At 35.7% G+C, this 12,150-nt stretch overlaps 1 protein-coding gene across 2 annotated transcripts in view; it reads left to right on the top strand.

Annotated features, from left to right (window-relative positions):
• cue (Low-density lipoprotein receptor repeat domain-containing protein cueball) overlaps positions 1-12,150 on the top strand; it is a 37,966-nt gene that overhangs the window by 17,439 nt on the left and 8,377 nt on the right. For both annotated transcript variants that reach the window (XM_028173268.2, XM_028173267.2), the window contains exons 2-4: positions 7,552-7,930; positions 9,177-9,836; positions 9,934-10,203. In XM_028173268.2, the coding sequence (XP_028029069.2) occupies positions 7,552-7,930; positions 9,177-9,836; positions 9,934-10,203 (1,309 nt within the window). The remainder of the gene's footprint in view (positions 1-7,551; positions 7,931-9,176; positions 9,837-9,933; positions 10,204-12,150) is intronic.

Genomic DNA, 12,150 nt, shown 5'->3' with positions numbered 1-12,150 from the left:
GTTCAACTCCGTACCTATGTCTAGGACACGGTATATTTAGTTCCGCGTTATTAATGTTTGATTTATGTTGTAAGTAAATCGTGTATACGTAATGAATTACCGGTTCTAATTAATGGAAAAGAGCGCGAATTGCATTCGTTTCATTTAAAATTGATTTCATTTATTCATAAAAATATTATTTATTTTATTCCCAACTTCAACTTTTCTTCATACTTTATTTTATTATCATAAATATGGAAAGTGTGTTTGTTCTTTTACGCCTAAAGGAAGCAACGAATTTACATGTATTTTTTTTTAAATTGATAGTTTCACGCTTATAACCTATATTATTTTAACTCGAAAAAACATAAATCCCACGGAAAACTGTTTTTATTATGTTTAGAAAAATTACGTGATACTTTAGAAAAATAATTGACACGTTTCCTTGAGCTCGCGGGTAAAGCCGCGGGTGTTTGCTAATCATATTACTATGCTAGTTTCAACCAAACTGTATGACCTGCTCACCTTAATCAAAATGGTACTGGTGATAGGGATACACGTTTTGACTCCAACGGGTAAGTATCAAATATACTTAAACATACATACTTTCATTTACAAAAGATCAAATAAAAAATGTATAAAAAAACTTAGTGTGCATTCGTTCAATTGATGTAATCCATGGTTTGTACGATCATTCACGTTACAATTTTATATATTTTATATTTTGCCGATAGTCCATAGATATGAAATGGTCGATTATTTTAATAACTACCATTTAAAAATGAATCTCTCACCGTTCGCTCTCGCGGTTCTTTTGATCCGTATCGTTTGACTCAATTAATCACTAACGACAGATTCACATGGGATAGCGTCGTTCTGCCTATATCTGCCGCAAATAAATAATGAGTTTTAATTTGACGGTAGCTATGGTCGTTATTCCAACGTAAATCAAATCAAATCAAATCAAAAAAAAATTATTCAACATAAATGAAATTACATACTTGTTGAACGTCAAAAGAACTACCGCCCATTCACAAGAACTAGCCTCCGTCCTGAGAAGAATTGGCAAGAAACTCAGCGGGCATGTCTTTTTTTTTTTATATATAAAATTATTATTTATTTATTTTTTAATATTAGATTTTTTTTAAATATGAATTTTTTACACTGAGTCTTATAACGTAACAATTACTACAATATTGAAATGCCTGGAGCGAGCAACTCATTCCAACTTTGTGCAATCTTCTAGATAATCATTGACTTTATAGTAAGCTTTATTGCACAGATGTTCTTTAATAGTTTTCTTAAACCTATGTATATGTAGGTTCTGAACATCATGTGGGATTTTGTTGTACAGGCGCACAGACAAACACCCGAATGAATTTCGTATCTTATGTAACCTACTCATCGGCACAACAAGCTTGTGTTTGTTCCTAGTATTGAGTAAATGAGACTTGATCTAATGTCTCAAATTATCTGTGATGCTTTTGGTTTCCGCTTAGTACTAAGCGACCACGTCTACTCATCTAGGATAATAAATAATAGTCGTGATGGCCTGGAATACCATGATTACATATATAGAACCTGTATACACTTTACTACACCAGCGTAATTTCGCCACCCACGGCAATGATAGTTTGTGAACAAATTGGTTAATTAAACGACCTTGTACGACGGCTTTGCAAATTTTCAAACAATTGTCGTTTGCATGGTAATAGCGGAGAACGTCATCGCGCCGTCCATTAAAAATAGCTCAATCGAATTTCTAGCTGAATCTTCTAAATCTTTCCATTAAATGTATCGAACATCATGTCGGCAAGATCACGTTTATGTATGCCGAAAACACACATACGAGACATTTTTTTTTGCTTATATCGGTGGACGAGCTCTCAGCCCACCTGGTGTTAAATGGTTACTGGAGCCCATAGACATCTACAACGTAAATGAGCCATCCACCTGGATATAAGTTTTAAGGTCTCAGAATAGTTACAACGGCTGCCCCGCCCTTCAAACCGTAACGCATTACTGCTTCACGCAGTAATAGGCAGGGCGGTGGTACCTACCCGTGCGGACTCACAAGATGTGCTACCACCAGTAATTACGCAAATTATAATTTTCCGGGTTTGATTTTTTGAATTACATATACATCCAGGCCTCAAGTAGCATTAGTATGATTTAAGACATGGCGACGTAATAGTTAGCACCCTAACTGCTGGGACGAGGGTCGTGAGTTCGATTACCACTTCGGGTAAACATTCGTGTGACAAACAGGCTTATTTGCTATGTAATTGAGCAGTAAATGCTGAAATTATTGACTCCGACCTTGTGGTAGTATACTAGTCAAGGTCACTAAGCACTTGTCACGTTATTTACCATAGTATAACGCATCAGATGGATTAATATAGGTTAAAATTATCTTAGAGCGAAATGTCATCCCAATTCGTTTAGGCATTTTACGACAATAAGTAAAAAACAGAAAACATTCATATTTACTATATTAGTATTTATATATTTTAGGAAATTCGTTCCCTTTACAAAGTATATAACGTAAATTACCTAGTTCGGTGTTAGTAAACAGTTTTACGTCAAAATGAATTGACGTTGCGAAGCAAATAAGACAGGCTAATTCACTGGTGGTAGGACCTCTTGTGAGTCCGCACGGGTAGGTACCACCACCCCGCCTATTTCTGCCGTGAAGCAGTAATGCGTTTCGGTTTGAAGGGTGGGGTAGCCGTTGTAACTATACTGAGACCTTAGAACTTATATGTCAAGGTGGGTGGCGCATTTACGTTGTAGATGTCTATGGGCTCCAGTAACCACTTAACACCAGGTGGGCTGTGAGCTCGTCCACCCATCTAAGCAATAAAAAAAAAAGGCTCTCTTCATGCCCATTTGAGTGTCAGTAAAGTAGAATCGCTACTTACCGCTTAGAACAGCGATTCTCAATCTCTGGTACGCGTACCTTTGGCGTTACACAGTGTCCTATTCAGGCTAAGTGAAAATTGTAATGGCAATAGCGGAAATACTGAGAAGTTAAAACGGTTAAATAAATATTATGATAATATATTATGTCTACCATATTATTATGTAATTAATAGAACAGACAGACCGATAAACCTTAAAAGAAACGCAACATGTGAATGTTTTGAACGCGAGCTACATGATAGGCGGAGTGGGGGTGTTAGGTTTTTTTAGCTATACAATAGCTAAAAACATATTAAGGAGAACGAAAAGAGGTTTGAGAAGCGCAGGCTTAGAGTATTTTATTCAAATCTCGTTGGATGAAAGATATGTACACATCGCCGCCGAAACACCAACGGGAGCTCATTCTTACAAAAATTACTTAAACGTAGTTCCACAATATGTTATAGTCCTTATAGATACGTCTTCGTCATGGTCAAAATCATGGTCAACGATTAACACTGACATACATAATACGATTCTTTTTTTGTAATTTGCGTCTACTATGTTGCAGCAAAACCGTACTTTCTAACTACGCTTAGTTGTACCCGTTATTTATGAATAATTAAACTTATTTTAAAAGTTTTAATCTCTAAGAACTAGAATCGCTGCTTTTTCATTCATAATTTTTGCCACGTAGAAGCAACTTAGCATGAATACTCACAAACATGACTTTTATGTACGAGTCTTTGACCGCGCCGACTTGAAATATCAAAAGGAACCATTTGAATGAATACAGTGATAGCGCATTTGTCTGTAGTAAGGTGTAGTGTGAATGTTATTTTATAATTAAAAAAAAACACCTGAGTATGTTTTGTATATGTACAACGAAAAAGTGCTAGTTAATATAATACTTATTTCATTCGTTTATATAAGTTCAAATTACTTTATAGTTTAAATAAGGCTACAATGTAACAGTATAAAGTATAAATTCTCCCCTCCTCAAACATAGCTGAGTCAAAACACTATAAAATGTCTTTCTTCATACGACGTTTAAAATTAGTATTTAAGTTTCGAAAAAAAAAAAAAAAAAACAACTTAAACAGAGACTGTGGCCAGAGCGAACACAGAATAAACAAAAAATATATTTACTAATAATCTAGTCGATTAGTTTTCATTGCATTAAATTCCACGAAAAGTGTCACCATATAACAGACTTTAAATAAACAAGTGCGTGGTCGTTTGCAAACAAAAAATATCGGAGTTTTACTGATCAACGCAATATGGTTTTATCATATTAAAAAAATAATAAAATTAACATAAATAAACTTGCGCGATTTCTCGAAACACTGCGTAAAACGGGACAGGTTTTTAATTCGTTGAAACACTGTACTTAACATGAATTCCAATCGGGGATTGAAGCATTATTGAAAAGACGTTATTAATTCTGCATTGCCTCTATAATTTATTAATTGTTAGATTTATTTTATTTTATTTATTTATTTATTTGAGAGAACCCGAAATCCGAAGCAAATGGAAGATGAGGGTACAAAGAGCCACGAAGGGCTTTCAAGGACACGACCTTCAGCAATGAAGTATTCGACTAAGAAGAAGAAGATTTATTCTTTATTTATTATATATTATTTTAGGCTTCACAGTTGACAGCGGGGCTGTACTAATTCCTTGTTTTACTTTTTGTAACCAACAGTTTAATTTTTAATTTTCATTTCTCTGCAACTAGTAACGCTGCAAATACAATAATGCTTCTTAGCAAAACTATCAATATATTTTAAAAAAGTCACACATTATTTATTTAAATGATTTTATACAAAAAAGTAGTACCCACACATATATTATTATATTATACTAGCGGCCCGCTCCGGCTCCGCTCGGGTCTTTAACAAAAATTTCAACGATATTTGACGTTGTTTTATTTTTTTAAATAAAAGAACACTTATTGCGGCATAACTATAATAGTTAAACATATGCTGTCGCGACACTTTTTGTAAATAATAATGTGCTCTATAAAGTCGTACATATTTTATTCTATCATGAATAGTTTTCGCAGGGCACGCGATGTAAAGAATATTTTAGGTTATTTTTTTACACCTTGGGTTACATTATTGGAGTTTTAGTAAGGATCCCTAATTTATTTTCAAAAAAGATTATTATAGCCTATGTCACTCGGGAATAGTGTAGCTTCCAAACAGTGAAAGAATTTTTCAAATCGGTTCAGTAGCTTCGGTGCCTATTCAATACAAACAAACAAACAAATATTTCCTCTTTATAATATTAGTATAGAAGTATAGATTAAACAGGATGATAAGATTATGAATTTTATCAAATCTATAATTTTAATGAAATAAGCAATAGATTCTCGGTATCCTAGGAATCCTATTGAAATTGGAGCAAATTTAAAGATATTAATGGCCGTAAAACCGTCAATGACGCTTCGAAATCGAGGTATACGCTTTTTGTATTATAACTTGTTTTATTAATAAAAATGTATTTTAGGGGATTTAAATTTTTAACAAATACATACAACATTAAGAACAGACATCCCTTTGAGGTAGGTAGATTAGAGAAAAAAACACGTAACCAAATTCATGGCATATTAATTATAATCAACAGCTTCTACGCAATATGCAACGTCAAAATACCTCATGTTTTTATTAATATTTACAAGTATTAGGAATAATGAAGAAGTGACTTTTCAAGTTTATAGTTTTCTTGTACGTTAACAAACAATATACAGGGCTTCCCAGAAAGAATGGATAATCCTGAAACACCTCATAGTAGAGCTATTGGAAAAAAAAAAACGTCGTAACCCAATTACGTATTAAAAAAAAAAAAAAACCATACTAATGCGCGTTTCTGTAATATACAACAGCTACAAACATAATATGAAATTCATAGGGTTTTTGTGTTATAACATTCTACATGAACTATACCAATGGACATGCACTAAAGCGTATAAGTAGCTGTTGTAATTTTTTGTAAAAATTAATCCGAACTTAAATATTATATTAATCATGAAATATATTTTTATCTGGGTAATTAATTTGGGTACTAAGAATTTTTTTTTTAATTTATGTCCCCAATAGCTCTACTATAAGGTGTTTCAGGATTATCCATTCTTTCTGGGACACCCTGTATAAAAAACAAGGAAAGCTGGATAGTTTTAATACTGATCATCTAATACTAATTTTTTTCGTTTTTTTCCACTGATATTTTAAGAGGTGGCCGATGTATCTAAAATTTTCTTTTAGTAGTAGGTATCTTATTTTGTTGAATTCTCAATTGTAAAATTACTCTGGCACTTAGTATTCTGCTTTTTTTTCAGTCCCTGGTTAACAAACAGTACGTGAATTTTTTCATTTGGAGATCGAACTCTTAGTCATTGTATTGTGTATTGTGGCATTTGTGTCAACATTAATTGTCACATTTTTAAACAATGCAATCATCAAATTAACCATAGACCTAAAATAATAATTAAACGTCAAGGAAGATTTTTTTTTCGAAAATATGATAAAATTCGCTAATGCCTATTATACCATATTATATATTGCGTATTATTATTATTGCATATAATACCGAAACTTTTACAAATTTAAATAATTTGTAAACAATCCGAAATATTGTTTCTAGAATAAATAATATGCATACAACTACTTCTACGGTTTAGTAGTTAGTTTCAGGCTGTGTGGTCCATGACTAAGAAAACTGTGAAGTTTGAAACGTCGTAAATAATATGTACCTACAGTATTTATGGCCAGACTAATTATAATCACAATAAAAACGTGCGATTAAACCTTAAATATATTTTTTATTATGTCTGTTGTTCATTTTATAATTCACGATTTTTCTGTTTTCACGGTCAATGATAGTGGTTAAAATTATTTGTTGTTTTTTATTTAACAAAATGAGAAAAACCTTGACATTACACATTAGCATAATCGTATTATATTCTAATAAGGAAATATTCAGAATAAATATGGAGTAAGTGGTTATTCTGTACAATTTAAATATTCAATAATAAATAAGAATTTAAAAATTATAGCCAACACATGTTTCCTTCCTTTGTACCTACTGTATCGTAAAATTAATTATACAATTATTCAAACTGAATCATTAAAAACTAATAATCCTTCAATGCAAATTGTACAATATTTTGCATAGAAAAGCTGCCAAAAATAATATCAACCACGCTACGATTCCAACTCAAAACTATTTTGAAAATCTGCGGTGACTTTTGTTGTATAAAAATGCAAGTCTTACATTTAAAAAAAAATACGTTTATCAAAATTTGTAAGTTGATTGTATCAGTGTTATCGCATCACTATTAATCTGGAAATTCGCACGATTGTTTTTGACACTTTAGAAAAAGTTTTCCTAATTATTACTAATTTTCATAACCGGCTACAGTCACAGCGAACCATGGAACGGTTTCATATGATAATAAATATTAGACAATTTTAAGCCCTTGCTTTTGTAGTTGTACTGGTGAGCTCACAGTCCATCCGGTGTTAAGTGTTTACCTTTGTTACATACCATAAAATGCAAGACGGGAGTCGCACTGTTTTAATTTCTGGTTTTAAATTTTAATACAGAACGCGATAAAATCGCATTAAACTATGAATCTAACGTGTTGATTTTTTTTTGTTATTGTTACAGATTTTGTTGTATCAACAAAGGATCAGTTGGATTTTTATGTGAATAACACCAAAACAACAGAGCACATGAACGGCAGACACCCCACTGTCTTGGACTACGATAGCGTAAATGACAATATCCTATTTGTAGACGTGTATAGTAATTCCACGTACAGTTACCATTTACCAACAAAGCAAAGTACAAAGTTGGTTAACTCAAACATTTTAACGTTTGATCTGGCTTTCGACCCGGCGAAGAGAATTTTATTCTGGAGCGAACCCCAGGTGAAGAGTATTTACTGGACATCCGTCAAGCCCGGCTCGAAGAGTACAAATGGAAATCTTCTGTTCAAAATGGAAAATGAAATTCCCGAAGCGCTCGCCGTGGACAGCTGTAGAGGGTGAGTACCGTCACCTACCGACCACATACGCCTGTCTCGATCGATTAAGATTTTTTTTTCTCCTACCTATGCTGATAGCCTTGAGAGGCTATATCAGCTTCTCCTTGATGTATAGGTGAGCTCACGGGGCTCAAACCGGGTGTGTTGCTAACACTGGCCCTAGCAAGAGCAGTGCTTCGCAGAATCTACTACCGGATCGGAAACGCGACCCACTGAGAAGATCCGGCGAGAAACTCAGTGGGCTGTGTCTATGGGTTAATTCACTCGTTGAGCCCTTCGTCGCAAGCGACGGGTTCGACGAGGACGATGACCGGTGCTTGTGGTACCTAAAAGCACCGTTAATGGATCAGGAAGATCCGTAATGACGTGTTTTGGGCGACGTCGAGATTAAGATTATATTTAATGTTTAATGCATACAGTTTATATCTTCTTCTGTGCCTAGACTTCTCTCCTACCGTGGCTGTGAACTGTACTGGTGCTTGTGCTTGTTGCTCTTCTCCTACTAATCGTTTATAAAAGTATTTGTGTAATAAATTGCTGTATGTGTGAAATTGGACATAGTCATCCCGGTTACGGACTTAAAAACCCTGCCTGATCCAAGACTTACGCAACAGACCCCATAATGCTATTTTCACAATTATTTCGTTCGATTTTCATTGTATCTAATTTAGTTAAGATTTTTTTTATTGCTTAAATGGCTGGACGAACTCACAGGCCACCTGGTATTAAGTGGTTACTGGAGCTCATAGACATCTACAACGTAAATGCGCCACCCACCTTGAGATATATGTTCTAAGGTCTCAGTATAGTTACAACAGCTGCCCCACCCTTCAAACCGAAACGTATTACTGCTTCAGGGCAGAAATAGGGTGGGTGGTGGTACCTACCCGCGCGGACTCACAAGAGGTCCTACCACCAGTATACTTCATTACACTTCCGTTAAGTGTGTTTATAGAATAACAAAATCAACAGTCATACAGAATACAGAACCGAAACTTGTTATTTTTGAAACGCTTTTATTATATTCGCTTATGTGTATGTATGTGTTTATAAATGTAACGGAATCTTTGACCGCGATTTTAGGCCCCTTCAATGACAGATTAAATTTGAATTTAGGACAGCGATCGAGAACCGATGATAACAAAAAAAAATATTGTAAGACGACTATCGATTAAGATATTCAGAACCAAATTTAAAAATGAAACAGCATTTTAAGTCCACCAATTAATATATTTTACGATTTTAGGTATATTTATTGGACCAATACGAATCTCTCCAGTCCATCGATTGGGAGGGCTAAGTTCGACGGTACAGACAGAAAAACGATCGTTAGCAATATAAGATACACCCCAGTGGCTATAACTTTAGATCAACAGACGAAGAAAATTTACTGGATTAACTCAGAAGGTATCAACTATTCTATTGAAAGCTCAGATTTAGACGGCGCAAACAGGAACATATTACTCACGGCCTCAACGCATCACGACCCTATCGCTATATCGGTGTCCAAAGATTATATCTACTGGATCAGCAAAGCTACACACTCCATATGGACCCTGCCAAAGAACTCCGATACCTTAACGGATCGCGGTAATGAACTGATCAAATCCAGCAACGAAATAATCGATATATTTGCTCATTACAAAATCGAGGATCAAATTCGTAACATCGAGGAATGTCAACATCTGTCGAATTTGACGGAGAGCAAACGCATCCAAGAGACGACCACAGCTCTACCGGCTATCGACTACACTGAATTCTGTGAACACGATGCTACAAATGAGAACCGATTCAGTTGCAAATGTCCCGAAGGAATCTATAGGGAGAAATGTGAAGAATTCGTATGCATGAACTATTGTTTTAATGGAGACTGCACACTCAATAAAGACGGACAACCACAATGCGGGTATGTAGCAACGATTTTTAATGTATCGCTTTTGGATAAAGAAACGCTGAAATATAAGTACTGTGTATACGTTACTTAAACTCTTGTTTCTTGACAGATGTAAAGAGGGATACTCCGGTAGAAGATGCGAAATCAATATTTGTCGCGGTTACTGTCTGAACAGCGGTGCCTGTACTGTGGATGATAAACTGAAGCCAATTTGTAAATGTCAGCCAGGACACGAAGGTTCTAGATGTGAAACCGATGTACGGGCCACGACCACAAGCAAAAACGTTGAGTCTACTACAAGCACTGTTATTGAAATAGCTGAAACATATAATACTAGTGATTTACCAAGAATCCCGTCCACGTCAAGCGATAATTGCAAGTAAGTGATATTTTAGATTTTTTTTTAAATTATGACTATTAAATGTAAAATTAAGGTTTTATTTTACATGGAGCCTAACAAAAAATTATAAAAGAAGTACATATTTAAATAATAAGATATCGATCGCATTTGTTTTATTCGCGTTACAATTTTCAACATCTCGATTGTTTTGTTCTTGTGGTCACGAATAGCCGGGAGATACGGGATCTGGATATGTCTTTATTTCAGTTTTATGATAAAAATATCAACATTTTCTGTAAATCTAAATAAAACCGAAGCATGTGGTATGGGCAGGATTGTCTTGTTAACAAGACTCACTGTTCATATGTTTATAAGGGTTATCATGGATCGTTACAGCAATTTTTTTATAAAAACGCTAAAGTTTGCAAAATCATAGAACACACATAATTCTAATAATAAAGATAACCGTAATGAGTAAACATTATTTAAAAACAAAACAATAAAAAGATGCGAATTCATATATTTAAGGGTAGTAGTAGTAAAGTCTAGAGTTTGTACAATAAAAATTAAAAAAAGATTAAAACGGGAATTCGATGCAAATTAGAAATGCGCAGTTAGATAAATTTCAATGTTATCATTGTTTTTTCGGCATTATACCATCTTAATCTAATTATATAAATATTGAATTTCTAATGATCAGTGTTATCATGTATAAAAAGAACGCAATAAAACACGATAATTCTGTATTTTTACTAATATTGTTTAATTGTAGCATTTTTGCGACGTATTAAAATATAAAACGATAAATCCATATTCAAATAATTCCAATATACAAAATCCAATATACCTAATAGTCTAAGGGCCTATTTCACCTGCACCGGAGCTTGCTGAGCCGAGGACGAGGTACTACCATTATGGACACGACCTGGACGGCACGGTGGAGCATACGCTCGCTGTCTGCCCCACTTGGGAGGTGCAGCGCCGTGTCCTGGTCGCAAAGATAGGACCGGATTTGTCCCTGCCTGACGTCGTGGCATCGATGCTTGGCGACGACGAGTTCTGGTAGGCTATGCTCGACTTCTGCGAAGGCACCATCTCGCAGAAGGAGGCGGCGGGGCGGGTGAGGCAAAGCTCTCCTCAGTACGTAGAAAAACGCCGCCCCCGAGCAGGGGGTCGGGACCGGGGTCTCATCCGTGACACGGTCCCCTAAGAGCTTCGGGCTCCACCCGCTTTATGCGAGGAGGCGTGGGGCGGCATGCCCCGTACGCTCACCCGTCATGAGAAGCCGGGTGATGGTAGGCCACATTCCCTCAACCGCTCCAGGGGAAGTTGCAGCGCGGTGCCATCAAGGCGGGCTCCCGGCACGTCGACCTGAGGGAACCGGTAGTCGTGTCGCCGGCGTCCTTGGGACGGCGGGATGAATGTAATATGCTCTGCGTCAACCCTGTCTCGCCGTTTCAATGGCCACGACTAGGCTGCGGCTCGGTCCGGGGGTCGGGCGCCGGCTGTGAGCGGCAGGAATTTTGGTGAGGTTCAACTCCCACATACCCCACCTGCCGGTCGGGGGAAGATCGAGTGTTTTACTGTACAAAAAAAAAGGTGCTATTCCAACTACGCGCTGACTCAAATTGACAATACTTACTAACACTAGCCCTAGTAAGAGCAGTGCTTCGCTGATTCTACTACCGGATCAGAATCGCGACCCACTGATAACATCCGGTGAGAAACTCAATAGGCTGTGTCTGTGGGGCGCTACCGATTTAGTACGGGCAACGTGTAACTTGTTATCGTCATAATAATAAGAACATTGTGATGATTATATTTTAAGACATGCGTAACAAATAACCTGCAGGTTTTGTAAACGAAAAAATAATTAAGAAACATATTCATATTATCGTCTTGACAAATTTTTCTTGAAAATAATATCATCGTTCGTAATTTTTTTATCTACGAGTATTATAAAATAAAATATTAATTGACAGATTT

This window comes from Bombyx mandarina, chromosome 11, assembly GCF_030267445.1.
Source record: "Bombyx mandarina strain Sakado chromosome 11, ASM3026744v2".
Lineage (NCBI taxonomy): Eukaryota > Metazoa > Arthropoda > Insecta > Lepidoptera > Bombycidae > Bombyx > Bombyx mandarina.
The sequence above is the reverse complement of the archived record's forward strand: the minus strand, read 5'-3'. Positions and strand labels throughout refer to the sequence as shown.